The sequence below is a fragment of the Xiphias gladius genome, chromosome 3 (assembly GCF_016859285.1).
Source record: "Xiphias gladius isolate SHS-SW01 ecotype Sanya breed wild chromosome 3, ASM1685928v1, whole genome shotgun sequence".
Classification (NCBI taxonomy): Eukaryota; Metazoa; Chordata; class Actinopteri; order Istiophoriformes; family Xiphiidae; genus Xiphias; species Xiphias gladius.
In genome coordinates, this window is record NC_053402.1 from 2,764,326 (window position 1) to 2,782,654 (window position 18,329).

Consider the following 18,329-nt stretch of genomic DNA (forward strand, 5'->3'; position numbering starts at 1 on the left):
GTAGAAAATCGCAGTGCACCAATGGGAGTTGAGCCTGTTAAGTCTGGATTTGGAGTCACTCTTAAAGTTGTGTTGTTTTCTCTTATAAAATCTGCCTCATTCTGCCTCTAAACTAAACACAATGTGTTATTCCATGTGAATGCACCGCAAATGTGTGGTACAGAGAAAAAAAAAAGAAACGGTTTATCCAAACTCTAATATATTCATCCTCAGTTTTATCCTCAGTGATAATTGATGGAGCAGCTGGACAATGGATCTTTCATTTGATATTCAGCAGGATTTATTAAACTATGAGTCAAGTCCAAACATTTTTTTTTTATTCATAGATCTTGTAGATCTCATAGTGTTAATAATATCATTCAACTGGCTGTACCTCTCTATCTGAATCTTTGGATTGCAGAGAGCAGGAAGGAGTTCTTCAAAATTTGTAAATTATTATTATTATTATTATTATTATTAGTGAAAATAGTAGTATTATCATAAGTTGTAAAAGAATCAGCCATAAATCTGTCTAGTATCTGTAGCCTAAAAAACAAGTCATCCCGCTGTCTTCTTGACTTGCGCTCTCTCTCTCTGCCACCGACACGAATAAACACACACACACACACACACACACATATGCACGCGCACACGCACATGCAGACACGCGCACACACAGAGACACGAGCACACACTGTGCCTGTCACAGTGAACCAGTCATCCTGTAATGGCTGCCACTGCTCATTGTTCACATCCTGCTTTGTCTTCAGCGCCATTTTGACTCTGCGGGAGGACACGCAGCTAGTTAGCACCATACCCAACCACACACACACACACAGGCACTACAGGCAGGGAGCTAGCCATGCTAACTCATGGTTAGATTCACAATCAGCATATTAATGGGAGAGAATTAGTAATGCTAAGATACAGTTAACTTCCACACTGGCATAGTACCAACAGAAGCTGAGTTATGTTACACTTTGGTTAGCTCTGGGCCTCACAAACTCCGTAAAAAGCTACATTGTAGTTACTCTGCTCGTCTCACATGGATATACTGCTGGTGGAGGGCCATGTTATGCTAACTATCTGCCCCTAGGAGAGGCAGAGGGATAGCCATGCTAAGCTAATGTTTGACAGAGAAAAACAGATCCTGCAATGGGCTCAGACTGTTTTTCCTCTGTTTATCTGCTCATTCTTTCTCAGGGTTATCTCTGTGTAAACACACATACTGGACAATATCAGGCTAGAGCTGTGTTTTTGCTGTACAGTGTGGGAAAACTAGATGGAGCCGAGAAGTTTAACCTGAAATCTGCATTAAATCCAAATTATGAGCCAGAATGAAAATATATATTGAAAGATGAAAATAAATAATAAAAATGAGAACTGAATAATTTCATTTTACTGACAAACTGTATCTTAATAATTGGGGGAAAAAAATGGGAATTATTTGAAATTACAGGCTTGTGGTTAAATATATAACTTTTATATAAACATTTAAATATAAATTAATTAAATATAATGTGTGTATATATATATATATATATATATACATATATATATATACACACAAACACACACACACACACACACACACACACACACACACATATATATATAGAGGTAGATATGTATATATATATATATATATATATACTGTTGTAGTAATGTCAGTAACATCAGTGTTGTAGTAACACCATCTATTAGAAAATTCCTCTATATTACTAGTGTTAAAAGAATAAAAAATATTTACTTCATGTCATTTTTGTGATAATTATTGTAATATTCAGCATTAATTCATTCGCTATAAAACAAAACAACATGGGCCACATCATAAATGTTTGTACGTTTTATTATTATTATTCCACTATGAAAATATATATACAATAAATAATTTGGATTTTCACTATTAAAGAATCTCAATAAATAAACTAGGGTCTAAAACTCGGGTCATCAGCAGGGCTTCCCTCTCGTCTTGTCTCGTTCAAAGAGAGAATGAATTCATTCTTCAGTTTAGATTTTCTAAAAGCAGTCCAGCTATCTGCACCTAGACTCCGTGAACAGTTCCTGAGAAGTTATTAAGGATCCATGAAGCTGCACCAGAATGGACTAGAGGAAATAAATCCACACATACTGATAAGGGTTGATCATTTTAACAAAAATCATCAAAAACAAGAAAGGCAATAAATACCTGAAATTTGGACAAGAGGGAGAAAATATCCACAACGTTTCGATCGTGAAAGAAAAAAAAACTATTTCCATTCGATGTTTAAAATAAAAAAGAATAATAATAAAATCAACTGCATCTCTCTTAAACTACATTATATCCGCGAAATAAAACCAGCAAGAAGACGAAAAAGTATATTTCAAAATGAACATAATTTTCATTCAGAAATGTTTCAGGAATGTTGCCGAGAAGCTTTTATTCTTTTTAAACAACTGAGTCCTTGCCGAGAGCTGCCTCCTCCGCTCGATTGTTCATCCACACGGGCCTGTCCCTCCACTCCTTCACTCGTTCTTTTTTTGAACCTTTCATTTTCGGTTATTTTCAAATGTTGGAGCTGGCCTCAGAAGTTCAGGTGCTGCAGGTCTATGGTGCACAGAGTGCTTGTGAACAGGTCGAAGTCCTCCTCGGAGAAATCCACCGGGCTATCCAGAGAACTCTGCAGGCTCGGTGACAGGCAGGCGTCCCCGGCAAAGAAGGTCAGGTCGGGCAGTGCGGTTGAGGAGGAGGCTGCAGGGGGAGCAGAGGAGGCGGTGGAGGTGATGGAGATGTCTCGCTGCTCGGAGAAAGGCGAATCTGACGCTGCTGCTGCGGTCCCGGCCTCGCTCAGCTTCACCAGGCCCGGGTTGTCGGCGGAGTTCGTGGCGGTGAACGACGGCGGGGAATTGTGAGCAACGTCAGAGGAGCCAGATTCGCCAGGCAGCGGTGGGCGTTCGGGAAGGCTCAAGCGGCCTCCCTCGTCCGGCGTGGGCTGTGCATTGTCCCCGCTGTCATTAGCGTAGGCGCTGGGGGCTGCAGCCGAAGATGGATCACCGCTAACCGTCTCGACCTCCAGAGTAGATTCCCCAGTGCCAGATGCCTCCAGCGGCTGGCTTGAGTATGGAGATGAGGCGTCGGCGCCTTCGAGCGGCTCAAACCCGCCCGGGTCGCTGGATTCGTGGCCTCCTCCTCCACCACTGCCGTCCCTGTGGTGCGTAGTCTGGCGCTTGTGTTTCATCCGCCGGTTCTGGAACCAAACTTTGACCTGTCGCTCGGTCAGATCCAAAAGGGCGGCTATCTCCACCCTCCTTGGCCGGCATAGGTACTTGTTGAAGTGGAACTCTTTCTCAAGCTCCAGCAACTGCGTGTTGGTGTACGCGGTGCGCAGCCGTCGGGAGCCGGCTCCTCCACCATCCAGGCCCGCCTGGCTCGAGTCTGCAGAGAAACATAGACAAATAAAAGAAGGAACGGGGAAAACTTATGCGGATGATTTATTGTGCAAAATCCTAAACTATCCTCGTTCTTATTTTTTTTTTTTTTGTGGCTATATTTCGTTTTAACTTCAAATTGTAATCTACTTCATGAAAACCCCGTAAAACCTCTACAATTTTATTGCGTGCAAGATTTCAAGCCAAGAAATAAGCTGCGTCAGCATCGAGCAGAAATCCCCTCGGCTCGTCTCTCTAATAAAAGAGTAATAAAACACAAAAAAGTCTCATAAAAAATACTCCTTCCAATTACAGCAGCAGCCAAACTGTTAAAACAGACCAATATGGTGCTGGTAAAAAAAAGAAAGAATTCAAATAAAAAGGAAAGAAAAAAGAAAAAGAGAAGGCAAACAACGCGCAGATAAAGACAGATGATCATAGTGCCAAAATTGGGTTTCCTTCTATGTAAAGTACAGCGAGCCCAGTGTGTGAGGCTGCAGTGTGTGATCAGAGAAATGCAAGAGAGGAAAATAAATACATCATGGGACCGGGAGGAAATGTGCAGGGAAATGTGGGGATATCGATGTGAAACGAATGTGTCAGAAACACTACTAAGGCCGCGAGTGACTTTATGAATGAGATCAGAAAAGGCAGGAAATTGGGCAAGAAGGGAAGACGAGAAAACAAGTATTTACATTCAAAATGGGTGTGGGTGGGATTTTGTGTGTGTGGAAAGGAAAAAAAAATAAAAATGATAATAAAAAAAAGAGGAAAAAAAATGGAAATAATGCAGAATGTCATGAAGCTCAGTGTAAAATACAGACATGGCCTAAGCCTCCAGAAAATCCGATTGTGTGCAGTCTGTATGCTGTGTGGCTGTAGTTTATACCCCCAACCCCCCACCTCAACATATGTCTGCTCGGTTTGCCTCGCCATTATATTTCCTACCCCAATCCAATATGGCTACCACCTCGGTTGTGCTATGAATATATAATATCAGGGTGAAGCTGCTGCTGCTGATGTGAAACCACACCACCCACGGAGCGGAATGATACAGGCTGAAGCAGCAATCATAACACCTTCTGTGCGTCTTTAAGCACAGTGAATCAGTCTACACGGACAAAATGCATTTTAGAAGTTTAGGCTACAGATGGTACAGAAATAACAGAATGCTCTTGTGAGAGGTTTGCACTCAGTGTAAAGCTGATACACACATATACTGGTCCCTGAAATGACGTAGATAATGTGTGGAAGACGTTAATGGTGCATATTTAAATGCATGATGAGAGAGTGTGCAAAGCACTGCAGCACAATGCAGGGGTCTAGATATGGCTTCCCTGTTGACACAGCATCACAGCACTGCACAACACACACACACACACACACACACACGCACACACGCACGCACACGCACGCTGAGGAATAAAAAGGCAATGTCATCTAACCAAATGCATTCTGTATGTAATGAATGTTAGGTTATTTCTGAAGGGGATGTGAAATGAAGATGCAAACAGAGAAAAACAAACTAGAGGCTGCACACCGCTCACACTCTTACCACACACGCACATAATGGCTCCCGCATCCCAGCATACCGACCTGTGGGTGACTCGATGCCCGCCGAAGCGTACCCGGAGGCGGTCGGCGACGGGGAGGACGAGGAGGGGGGGATGATGGATCCGCAACCGCTGGAGCTGCCCCCCGGCTTGGGGCACTTCTTGGATGACTTCTTCTCCTTCATCCAGGGGAACTCGTGGGCCAGAGTACCGGCCGGGGTCGCCGTGATCGGGGCAGGGGCCTGGCCCGGCGGTCCGGGCTGCTGGGCGCCTCGGTGATGCGTCTGGAGGCCATTAGTGGCGGAGGTTCTCCGGTTCTGCTGGCTCCTAGCAGCCGGTCTCGGCTGGCTGGCTGTGCAGGGGCTGAGGCTGGGGATGGTGTGCTCGAAGGGAGGCGGAATTACTGTCGACTCCTTGATTGATGAAGTTTGAAATGACTCCAGGGCGGCGGGGAAGGACGTCAGGCACTCTGCTAGGGATGGCTGGCTGTTTATAAAACCGATCTCCCTTTCAAATTCAAAATTCATAGCTCCCTCAAACCGGTTTCAGCCTCAAACGGCAAGACCCCCGAACAATCCCTTCCCCAAAAATAATAAAAAAAAACAAAACAAAAACACATACACGCGCACGCCGCACACGCACACAACACAATATGGCTTCTCCAAAAAACAAAACGAAATGAAAAAACGCACGAGCATGTAGGCTCCTGACCGCAATGGCGTAAATGCGGTGGCTATATAATAATTGTGTATATTGGTGATATTACTAGCGTATGGGGACCTGGGTAAGCTAAACTGACGAACTATGGGACGAAATTGCAGCCAATTCCTGGTCATGTGAGCCAAAAGAGCCAATCGGGGGCCGGGGCCTGGCGGCGGCGATGGCTGTGGGAAGCAGCGTTATTATTTTTCCACCAAATGCTGTGGCAAAGCGAGGCTGTAGCACACGATAGCTGCTATTGTTTTGTCCTAACGGGGGGTAAATTCTGGGGAGAAAAAAAACGTGAGGGCGGCCGGTCGCCATGTGCGCCGTGTGGGCGGCGGGTCGTTGCATCCCGAACCACAAACAATAGAGCATCGTTCGAAACATTTTTTCCATCCTCTGGGTGATGTAATGACGGTTAACATTAGGTGAATGGAGCTGGCCAGCTCTGTTTGCAATATGGCTCCTTCAGGACAAAAAAAAAAAAAAAAAAGAGAGAGAATAAATGTTTACAGCACTCAGCTCATTAATCCTATAAAGGTTGACAGAAGCTTTAGACACAATAAAGTTGGAGAGGCTTTTAGATTGCACAGTAACTCAGGAGGAGAGGATGATGAAGATTTTTACTCAGCGGTAGTGAAGATGAAACAGATTCGCTGCTAACAGGGCAGAGAGGCAGAAACTTAGACCTAACTGTGAGCAGATGAGGAGAGAGGCAGAGACAGGGAGCCTGTTGGTGTGTAAGTGAACATTTTTCATATTTAATAGGCCTTTTCATCTATTTAGTTATTCTGCTTTTTAAAATAGTGTTTGGAGCTTTTGACTGTGTGTTTTCCTAAGAAAGAGAGAAACCTAATTATTGCCTAAATATAATCTCAATTTAGAATAGACTCTGCACACCGGCTCAAAAATTCTTCTTGCTAGCTACCATGTTTCTCTCTCACCCTATCTCCCCAGTGTGTGTGTGTGTGTGTGTGTGTGTGTGTGTGTGTGTGTTTACGCCGAAAAAGGAGAGTTCACAGCGAGGTCGTTCCGAGATACTTTAAAGGAGGGGAGAACGCTGCAGACATGTTCCTCCTAATAGTTATAATAGTTATAATAATAATAATAATAATAATAACACAGCTGCACTAATATGAATGCGTATAGAGAGCGAGAAGGTACTGCATGGCCCTTAGACTTAACAGGACGCACATGTAGATTTTTATACAGATCGGGACCTCGGGAATTTAGCAGAGGATATTTTGGGGAGGGCCCGTGGAGCCCCGAGTGGGGGAAAAAAAGAAGTGCGGTGATCAATCTTTCTCCCCCTGCAAAGAGCCTGACAGCAGCTGCTCTCTCTCCCTAAATAACACGAAAAGCTCCAGTCTTACCCTCTCTGTGTCTTTAGGTCCACTATTCGCCATGTTTTTTTTTAATTTTCACATCACTTTTATGCGCGGCAAATATGCGCACAGGGAAACGTCGTACAGAAAATATTTGATCTATTTAAAAAGAATCAGCTACCCGGGCCAAATAAAAAAAAGGGTATTTAGCTCGCAGATCTTTTCTCCCTCTTTCTCATGCCATTTGGCTTCGCCCGCTGACACTTAAAAAGAGCCAGAAAAAGCAGAAACGTGTGTGGGAGTGAGGGCCATTGAGCGCAGCAGAAAGCGCAGGCACTGAGTAGGCCGAGGCTGTATGAACAAACAGCAGACACATCGGACACAAGCTGCTGACTGAGCTCCACTATCACAGTACGCTGCACCGCTTTGGTCAGGCTTCTTTTACTCAGTTTAACAATGCCAGCGATTTTTTTAAAAGATTTATTTTATTTTATTTTATTTTTTTGTAGAATTCCGACAAGTTTACGGGGAGTTTTGGTGGAGAGCAGAAGAAGTTTTTGTCATGCCGCGGATTGCCAATTGAAGATGGGGACTTTGTATGACTTATCTAATTTAATTCAATTTTATTTTATTTTATTTTATTTAGCAGTCAATACTTTTGTTTTGGGTTACTGATAATGGCAGGGTAAACCATTTTTCTTTTTTTCCTTTTAGCAACTAAATTTAAACGTTATTGATATATGAGATTTTGATTGGTTCAAGGTCTGTTTTCCAGTAAAAAATAAATAAATAAATACAGGAAAAAGCTTCTGATGTTACATAATAGGTTATAATTGTAGACCGTCATTCTGTTGAGTCTTTTAAGTTGAAATCATAGAGTTTTGTATTACAACAAAAACAACCACTACTACTTCTACTAATAGGCTACTACCACTACTACTACTACTATTATTATTATTATAATTATTATAGACTTAAGTGATATTGATAGCCACCACATGCTAAAAAGAAGACATCTGTTCACATATGACCATTTAACAGATTTCTTTGCCTAGAGATATATCACGAAATTGCAGTCTTATTAAACTGCAGTTATAATTTGAACAGTTCTCTAAAGCAGTCTATGTACCAGTCTCTTAGCGTGTTCTACAGTAAAAGCTGAACTGTTTTCAGCTGTGCCTGCGTTGCTGAAGCCGAGGCCGGCTCTTCGTCTGTTTTTATGAGGCAATAAATTAGATCCAATCTCTGCTTATTGGTGTTTTTATCGTCTGTTAGTCCAACGGAGATGTAAAGGGAAGTACGGCCATTATTTATGGGAGCCTGATTTATGTCCCAAGTTTTAAGCTGCTCTCAGGCCTTTGAGCATACCCGTGCTAGAGAGTGAGAAGGGAGAGTGAGAGAGAAAGAGAGAGAGAGAGAAAGAGAGAGGTGAGGTGGGGGTTAGAGACCACGTGACCAGGCCAAGGCGTAGTCCTCGGGGCTTTTTTTGTTTGTTTGTTTTTGGTCATAAACATTAACACAGGAGAAATAGCTAGCAGGAAGATCAGCAGGTGTTTATGTGTATGAAAAAGAGAGATAGAGAAAGAAAAAGAAAGCTGAAAAGAGAGAAAACATTGAAATGCCTGAACTTTTGAACCAAATTAACTTTTTCATGAAGAGTAGAAGTAAAAAAAAAAAAGAAAGAAAAATAAAAAACAAGAGGCTAATAATCACTAGTTACATTTTTAAATATTCAAACAGGGGATTAAATGAATAGTAAAAAATGTTAACATGCTCCATAGGTTTCTGCATGGTTAGAAACTAAGCCATACATGAAATCAGTAAACTAAATGGCTGACACCCACACAACCCCAACCATCTGCTGGACTGTCTCTCTGGCCATAAATTGGTCACCAAAAGCTCATTCAAAACAAAACAAAAAAATCCTCTCAACTCAAGGGCCACTTGCCAAATTTTTCAGGAGCTTTCAGACAAACCTCAAGGTCTTGCTCACCATTTTCAGAATAGCTAGGACGTTGCTGCTGTAAAAATCAGACCATTTATATTCCACAGAACTGGTTCTTAAAAACCACTCAATTTAACTGGGATTCTTGGAAAGAAGCGGGGAATCGTCATGCAGAGGAACAGATTTGTCTCATGTGAAATGTCCAGGGTTAAGAGGTCAGATCGGGTTTCAGTGTTGTGCTCAAGGACACCTTAGCAGCATGGGTTGCATGTTTCAGGGGGTTGAACCAAAGGTGCCTTGCTGCCACTTTGTCACTCTAAATAACTGTTAACTTTATTATGAAAACAAATCAATTTTATTACATCAAATTGCCACCTACATTAATTTCCTCCTAATTGTATATCATTTTTGCAGAGAAATTGTCTCTTAAATGTTTTGTTCAGCACCAGTGACAGTTATCACTGCTGAATGCATCTGTTAGATTCATAACCGGGAGGGTAGATGTGACTGATATCAACACTAGATAATAAAATATCAAGACCGGTTCTGACTGAGTTTGAGCTTTTTCCGCTACTGGTAACAGACTTTGAACAATGATGAGGAGATATCAGAAAAAGACAACAGCGCTGTTTGCAATGTTAGAGGTCTTGCATCCTCCTAATTGTGAAAAAGAAAAGAAAATCAAGTGCCAACACTTGTGGCTTTAGGTATGGGGTTTTAGTACAGGAATTATTCCTGAATCCAACTTTTGCTGGGATGCAGCCCAGTTTTTGACATTAGCATCAGTGGCTCGTAGGTGCTGGTAACTGGTAAGGTAAATGAATACAGCCACCAGCTACACAGTAGCAAAGTAGGCTGTGATTGGTGCATTTGCCAAGCACAACTACCAAACTCTTTGGCAAGTACCCACTTTCATTCTGTGTAGTTCGTAAAGCATAGCGGACGCAAGAGCAGAGTTAAAGTTTCTCTAAAGGTTTAAGATGTTTCCCTCTAATGCCTGACATGTTACACACGGCTCTAGGCTTCACACTTAATAAATGGGAAAGTACTCTGGCAGTGAGGCAATGCTTTAGCCTGAGGTATTGACTCAATAGTTAGTGCTGGCATCAGTGTCAGGCCATCCCTGAAAAAGAGACCTGCTGTTTAAAAGAAGCCACACCTACACTAGACCTGGGATCATGAGCAGCATTTTGTTGCCTCAACTGTCACTTCCTGGTTGAATACATGTGATCTTACTGTGAGGAGCTATAAGAAAAAATATTTGCACAACATTTAACTGTTATGGATACTTTTAAAGGATTTAGGTAAAATAATAGTGATGTCTTGTATCTTCAAAATATTACTTTCAGTATTAGGAAAAAGCAGTTATGTTTTGGACTTAATGTGGCTTTGTAATGTTGAGGTTACCCATCTGATTTGAAAGGGTTAGTAGGTTTAACACTTTTTTTCCAAGAATATGTTATCTTTCAAAGGTGATAATCAACAAAAATATGCATCATCATAGAACTTGACTTACTTTAAAAGTTGGTTAAGTTCTAATTCTGGTGTGCGGTAATTTGCATATTTTCATACTTTATGATTTTTGCCACAGGAACTCCGCAGTGCAAAGGGTTGTATGTTTCCATAACAATCAATACAATTGGTGTTAGCAGGTTTTCCCCTGACATTGACACTGCCTAAGAAACTGCTTTTTCAAACGGGATTTTGTGGGTTTTTGTGGGTAAAGACAATCTAAAATTTATTTACCAAACACCGTGAGTCAAGTTGTTCACTCCTGCGAATCTTAAAAAACTGACGATAGCTCTGAATAACATAACCTTTTATTAAAGAATTGTTCGACAGACAACTCTCTCAACAATGAAAGAAAAGAGAGCTACAAATGACAAAGAAAGAAGTTGTTTTTCTCCAAAAAGACTCATTCTTTTTTCCAGCTAAGAGTTTGTCTAACTTTTCTGACTATGCAAGGGTGGGTCACCAATCCCCATCCTTGCCTTTTTCCTTGTACAAGCCAAGACATTTATGTACAAGGGTCATTATAGGAACATAAAAACTACTTATTTTCTTCTAAAATACAAGAACTAAAAAAATTAACTTCAGTACAATGGACAAGAAGAAACACAATGTTGTTTTTTTTCTTTCATAACAGGTAAATACTAAAAAAGTACAGTATTTTTTCGATATAAATACATGAAGGATAAATAATAATACAAAACAGAAAATCTTTTTAAACTGGCTATAACAAATAAATATTTAGATATGAATGTTCACTTGAACACACATTGCCGAAAGACGCTTTGATTGGAGGGCCTTCCGTCTTCAAAATAAGATTTTATTATTATTATTTTTTACCTTTAACCATCAAAATGTAAACTCTAAGTGCAACAATGATGCCCAGATGTGAAAGCATTTGTATGAATCTGCATTTTGAAAAACACCGGTTTACTTACAGAACATCAGTGAGGGACAGAGTGAGGGACAACCACACACAGCTTTTTTTTCAGTTTTTAACACTGGGTGAAACAGTCTGTAAGGGTTTTAGTGTGTTTTGTCCCAAACTGCTCTCACTGACTGTTCAAATCAATAAACTCAGTTGTTTTAAAAATGTGTGATACACACTAGCTGAGATTTCTGGGGCATGCATTTTTGTTCAAATATATACCCTGTATCCACGTTAAAAGTCAAGATATGTGAGAACAAAACAAAACAATATAAAATGTGTTTTTTTACGCATTGGTATGGCGCTAATGTAAGTGAACCCTTTCAATGAGAGAGAAAGAAAGAGAGAGAGAGAGAGAGAGAGAGAGAGAGAGAGAGAGAGAGAGAGAGAGAGGAGGGCAATGACTTACCCAAACATAAATAAATAGTGTTCTCCACTCTTATTATTTACCCTGTGTCGATGATGTGCTAAAATAGGAACATTAAAAATCTCTCCTCCATGTCCTCTGGTGTGTTTGTTTGAAGATGTCAACAGCTGGCATAACCTGGCTATGGATGTCAACGAAAGGAAGCTAGCTTAGCATTGCTGTGTGTGTGTGTGTGTGTGTGTGCGTTTGTGTTTATGAAGGTGTGATTAGCTAACGTAGCTTAGCAAACTATGTCTATGGGAGCTAGTTTAGCCTTTGAGCTCGTAGCTTCATAAACCCTGTTAGAGGGATGGGAGCGTTGGTGAGTGCATGTGTGGTGATGGATGTATGTGTGGGAGGACAGTCAGTGTGGGATTGTGGAAAATTTTGACTCCTTCAGAAACCATGTGCTGCTGCCACAGACAGGAGACAGCGAGTTACTTGTGATTCAGTCTGGAGGGACAGAGACAGGTACGACAGAGGAAAAAGAGGCAGCAAAAGGAGGACCATCCAGTGGTTTTTATGTGCGTTGTGGAACGGGGGGGAAATAGAAGAAGACAAGTGCTGCCAGCTCCGGCTGGCTGATGGAGAGGCAGAGCCCTCCGCATAGCTCAGCTCAGCTGACAACAACATGTGTTGCCTGGAGGGGTAGAGAGCTCAGCGTCATAAATCTAACCACCTCGTTAACTGACCATTAAAATCTCAACTATTTCATTTACCAGGCGTAGAGCTGTTTGTGTATGTGTTTGTCTTAGGGGAGAGATTTTATTATCAAAGTACACTTTGAAAACACATACTAGCTCTAACAGAGCCATTATCAGCTTTTTTACTACATGCTAACTGAACCACTTCAGCAATTTGCTCCATTCAAGCAAGAATTGTTTGGGAAAGTTCAGTAATGCATTAGAAGTCCATGGAGGAAGGATTTTGTCAAAAGTAGAGAATTATGCTGCAATTGCTTTGCTTAGTAACTTAAATATAATACATTATATAGACAGATCTTTCTTTCATTCTAGATATTTCTTGAGAAATATTTTGATGAAAAGCTGAAATCTCATCTTCTAACATCAGCTTTGTTTGATTACAGTAATTCATATTGCAGTTTTCAGACTGACTGTGGAGTAGATTATTAGGCTAACAAATACTGACTAAACAGTGCAGCTCCCCATACATGATGTTATGCCATACAGCTGGTGATATGTCTCTGCACCAGTGCCACAAGAGGAGCTTTATTGTTCCCAGGGGGGACAATTGACTGTACACCTCATCTCCAAGCCTACAATATGATTCACTGCCCTAGGACCAAGACATACATTCAGAGTAGAGTGTAGAGTGTAAATTTCCACAAAAGGGTTCATGTAAAATTTGTAAACATTGGTGAAATGAATGAAGAGTTCTGAAATGACAGTAATCAGTTTTGAAATAGTGTCTTAAAACTAGCTGTTTTTCAAATGGAAAGTTTAAAAAGTGATAATGTACTGTTAAATGGTTCAAAATTTATGTCACTTCATTTCCCATATAACGATGTAAGGTTAAAGCAGTATAGAGTAAGTTAGTGAGTTTGGTCCTAGCCTAAAAGATTCTTTGAAAATTTTGGCAGCTACAACTGATTTAACTACTTTTATATTGCAGGATGTGTATTTTTTTTGACAACGTGAATGGTTATGGTTTGGGTGCGTTACTGCTACTAGCTTACAGACACAACCTCTGTGTTTTTTAAATTAAATTAACTGCACTTTCAACCTAACAGTGAATGCTCTGGCCCTAATCAGACTTGAAGGAGCTCTTTATGAAGGCAGTGGAAACAGGGTGGGAATGGCCAAAACCACTCACTGATTGTTTTCCTTTCTGACTGTAGAACACAGGACAAACCACTGGATGGCTCCTGTCTGTCTTGCCTTTTCTCTCCTCCCGTCCCATTGCAGCGGTAGAGTCCCCACGTCTTAGTTAGTCTGCTAGTTAGTTAGTCTGCTATAGTTAGTCTGCTAGAGAGTCTCGTCACTTGTTCTGTGTCGTCTTCACTATTTCCTACGTTGTCATTTTGTTCCAAACCTGCTACAGGTGAGTGAGCTTGGGTGCTTCCTGGATTCTGCCCTGAGTCGAGGTGTGGTGCGCTGACAGCTCAGTGTATGTCGGGTGTGTGGGTGGGTCACAGGTACCCTGGGGGCCCCCTCCGCCCACGTGGTGCTGGTTGGTGGCCGACATGGGCCCTGCGCCATTGTAGTCCATTGTTTGGTGGTGGGGTGGCGTGGGGCCAAGGTGGTTTAGCCCATAAATTGAGGGCCCTGAGCCAGGCATGGGTTCCACATAACTTCCACCCCCCACGTAGACTGGACTGGCTTGCATGTTGGTGGGAGTCCCGTAGCCGGCACTATTGGCCTGCACAAGGCTATGGTGGGGATGGGGGTCACCGTAGTCTGGGTCTGGGGCGCCGTATTTCTGCTGGGAGGGGCAGCCCTTCATGGGGACACTGGAGTAGGCAGTGGACATGGAGTAAGACACTCCCTGGTGGGGCTTGCCAAATGTTGGCGGAGACGGGGCATCGTAGCCTGCCCCCCCTCCCCCTCCTCCCCCTCCCATGGGGTGTATTGAGTTGAGGAAACTGGCGGAAGACTGCATGGGCAGGGGCGGGGAGCCGGTTGGTGAGGGCCCTCCAGAGCTGGAGCTCAAGCCCTTGGACTTCTGGTCCTTCTTGTACTTCATGCGTCGGTTCTGGAACCAGATCTTGATCTGGCGTTCAGACAGGTTGAGCAGGTTGGCCATCTCCACGCGCCGTGGCCGGCACAGGTACCGATTGAAGTGGAACTCCTTCTCCAGCTCAACCAGTTGGGCGCTGGTGTACGCCGTACGAGCCCGCTTAGATGATGCTGACGACCCACTGGTAGGACTCTTCTCCCCGCTGCTACCGCTCTCAGCTCCTCCTGATGCTGAGGACAGAGAAAAAAAAAACGTTCAGCAGAGACAGAGCAAGGCAGAGAAGTAGAGGGAACATGAAATGGAAAAAAAAATTGGGATTATATAGGACAAAAAAAAAAACCAAGGAAAAACTATCAAAAGAAACATGAGGGGGAAAAAAACCTCAGAAAATTACCAGGGTGAATGTGGGAGAAATGTACAGAAAAGGAGGATAGAGTAAAAAACAAGTTAAAAGATGGTGAAATAAAAATTGACAGAGCCGGAAAGGTAGAGAGAACATAACATAACAAGCCTGCATGTTGGAGGAAATTGAAAGCATGCAGATTCTTAATAAAACAGAGGGGGGTCTGGGCAGGCCAGCTGAATTATCCCTTGATATTAGTTGTCAACACTTCATAACAGTGGCAGTTATTAAGAGACCAAGGCCTTGGTGCTGGCCGAGGGCTGCTAAATTGCATCTTGGCTGGAAAGACAAACCCCCAACAGCAACAGCAGCTGCAACACAAGGACTGCAAGCAAGAACTGAAGTTGACCTGCACTCACTTAAGTCAGCTTGCCAATAAAAGTTAACACTGACTTCTAATGGAGCTGGAAGGTATTCAGAGACTTGTTCAGAGACACTTCACCAGGGAGTAGTTTGAACACATGCGCATCTGTTGATGAAGATGATGTGAAAAAGCTTGTATCACATCTTGTAGGATTATTTTTTCTACTTGATTTGACTTGACTTGATTTAATTCAACTGTTGTTTGTGCTAAGTGAATTTCATGACCTTTGGGCTTTGGATACCAGTGGAAACCTACTACCTACTGGCTAATTGTAAGTCACTCCTGGTGAGTGCAAGTGATAAATGTAAATATTTTTTGAAAATGGCAATGTTTATGTTACTCTCAGCAGGAAGCTAATCATTTTGTCACAAGGCCATAGGTCCCTCTAAATCTCAATTACACCCACTGCTGACACTGCATGACACGATGTATTGAAGTGGATAGGACTCTATATGTCGGTTAGTTAACTGACAAACAAGGGCCAAAATAGACTAATATACAGGCTGCAATTAACTAGAGTAAATAATAGAAACACCTATCAGTATAACGCAATGCAAATACAAGCTCCAAAATGATTATACAGTTCAATCAACACCTCTCTAGAACAGTTTCAATACAAACTGAACATTACCACCTTCATTAAGGGAGGATTTGTTAGGTTTAGCTAGGTGTACCTAATAAAATGGCAACTGAGTATTCTTCATTTGCAATAGAAATGGAAGGAAGTTGTATGAGTGTGCACAACAACGGCAAGTACAGTATGTCAAATGTGAAGCAAAAAGTTGTTCGCTAAACTGTATTATTATATATTATATATAGTTTTGGTAACAATTTTGTTCAACTTTGTTTCCATTTCTGAATAAATTTGACTAAACTGGGTGTTTACAAGTGTTTACAACCTGTCTAATTGTCTGACTCCTAGAGTCTCTTGCTGCGTTCTAAGATCCCAGCAATTACCATGGTGTATAACAGTGTTATAATGAAAGAGCTATTGGCCAGAAGTATTAGAATAAAATTTAGGTTGTAGTAAGCTTTAGTTTTGTTGTCATTCCCTCCAGAGTGGTCATGCCTGATGTCATAAGACTCGAAATGTTTTTGTTTTTTCTTCCAGGTGAGCAACATGAGCAAAATCTCATAAGACACTGCCTCATTTGAATCCAACAATTCTGAAGGTTTCATGTGTGTCTATGTGCATGCTTGCGATGTGTTCACACTAATAGTAGCTGATGCAGTATAGTTCAAAACAAGCAGTGAGATCCTGTTTATCTGTAATTCTTGAACCCTCTCAACAGTATAAACAGTTGACTCTAGTGTTTATTTCTATGGACAGAGAGAGAAAGATGAGAGAGGTAAACATTGTGTCATCCGTCTCACAGAGCTGTTGCATTCATTACATTATTGTTTAAAATTCTCATCAATTAACAGTGAAATCTCTTCTCAATACTCTGTCCAGTCAACTGAAAGACTTTTGAAGACTCATATTCATTATGGCAGAACATGTTTTTTTCTCATTGATAACTACCAATTCAAATAATATAACTATAATATAACTATAATATCTGTCTGCCTCAGTGACTGTTTTCCTCTGCCTTTTATCACACACGCAGATGATATTCAAATGTATCAACCTGCTGTTTTATTTTTCATTTCAAATGTTTGCTTGCCATTCTCCCTCTCTCTGAAAATATATTAATCTGTTATCATACATGACATTTAAATTCATCCTTCCTTCTTGCAGTGGCTTTCCAAGGGGATGTGAAAAGGAGAGGAGGACGCCAGAGAGGCGAGGAAGGAGAGCAATGGGAAGGCATATAATAACCAGAGGGTGGAGAGAAAGAAAAGTAGGAAGTACAGGGTGAAAAGGAGAATGTAAATGAATTAATAAAGGTGTACAGGCCAATGGCTGAAGGCTTCTGGCAGCTGGTTACCCAGACTGTCCTATAACTGGCAGTATTATTACTGTAATGAACTGCTCATTTTTCACTGATGAGAAAGTTAACTTAAAGACAAAAAGCCATGGAAGTTTTTTTTTTTGGTGCATTTGCTTAAGATTTGAGACTAAATATACTGTGTAAAGAGCAAATATCTCTCTCTGTTTTACCTTTCTCCACTGCTAGTCCTGAACTGATTCTGTGATTACCTTGTTTTGATAATATTCGAGATAAAGGTTTTCCCTTCTTATGCATTGGAACTATTTCCCTATTTGCCTTGGCAGATGTGGTTGGTGAGCACAGGTTTTTGTATAGGCCTGTACAGACACAATGTTGCTGAACCTGGCGACCCTACAGTTACAGCAAGGGTCGAGGAAGTCACTTCCCTCAGCTGTTGTTCTCCAAGGAGTAGTTCAAGAATGTAACTCCACCTAAAACCACAACTTGTTGTTTTTACATTTGTCCATGTGTACAGATTAAACAACATGTTAATTACTTGGTATTTGTGAGCTTTAGAGGTGCTGGTAGGTGTATTTTTTTCACTTCAGATAGGGCCAGGTTAGCAGTTTTCCCCTGCTTCCTAGGGATTATATTCACATACTACTAAACTGTTTTCTCAGTTACATTGAGGTGGCAACGTAATCACTGACTGGATACCTGGAGGCTTTTTTTTCCTAATGAATGCAATGTTTTTTTCTTTTTTGAATGAATGAAGTGCTACATATATTAATGGCAGTGGGCTCAGAAGGAGGTTGTTTCGGTAGATGGTGGCTATACAAAACGCAGGACTGTCACACCAGAGACCAGAGTTCACATCCACATTCCCATCTGTGGTTAGGTTTAGGCAACAAAAGCACTTAGGCTAAGTTTAAGGAAAGATTGTGGTTTTGGCTAAATGTAAATAAACTCGTTGGGTCTGAAGTTACTGTGAACTTTTTCTGTATTAAACCAGACCACGATCCTTTCTCTAACCTTAACCAAGTGCTTTTGAGTGTCCAAACATAACCGCAAAAAAGTTTAATAATGCTGTAGTCACTACAAGTACATGTATTTGAAAACAAACATGTTGTCTGTGAGCGTTTTACTGATACATTCAGTATCAACATATTTGTACAACTGCACAAAAACATAAATTAATAACATTTTCTCTTTACAGTAATAGAAAATGCAATCCTGTCG

At 41.4% G+C, this 18,329-nt stretch overlaps 2 protein-coding genes across 3 annotated transcripts in view; both read right to left on the reverse strand.

Moving 5' to 3' along the window:
• Positions 1 to 1,876: 1,876 nt before the first annotated feature.
• hoxb2a (homeobox B2a) lies at positions 1,877 to 5,693 on the reverse strand. Its single transcript, XM_040123387.1, has 2 exons — positions 4,984 to 5,693; positions 1,877 to 3,394 (listed from the first exon to the last, which is right to left on the reverse strand). The coding sequence occupies exons 1-2, from the start codon at positions 5,465 to 5,467 to the stop codon at positions 2,544 to 2,546; spliced, it is 1,335 nt and encodes a 444-aa protein (XP_039979321.1). The 5' UTR covers positions 5,468 to 5,693; the 3' UTR covers positions 1,877 to 2,543.
• Positions 5,694 to 10,735: 5,042 nt separating this feature from the next.
• The window catches only part of hoxb3a (homeobox B3a), a 43,643-nt gene continuing 36,049 nt past the window's right edge, over positions 10,736 to 18,329 (reverse strand). For both annotated transcript variants that reach the window (XM_040124196.1, XM_040124198.1), the window contains exon 4: positions 10,736 to 14,682. In XM_040124196.1, the coding sequence (XP_039980130.1) occupies positions 13,811 to 14,682 (872 nt within the window). In that variant the 3' untranslated portion in view covers positions 10,736 to 13,810. The remainder of the gene's footprint in view (positions 14,683 to 18,329) is intronic.

Coding starts and splice junctions, on each gene's coding strand:
- hoxb2a (XM_040123387.1), bottom strand. CDS start 5,467: ATGAATTTTGAATTTGAAAGGGAGATCGGTTTTATAAACAGCCAGCCA. Junction 3,395..4,983: donor GGGCATCGAGTCACCCACAG/GTCGGTATGCTG, acceptor GTTTCTCTGCAG/ACTCGAGCCAGGCGGGCCTG.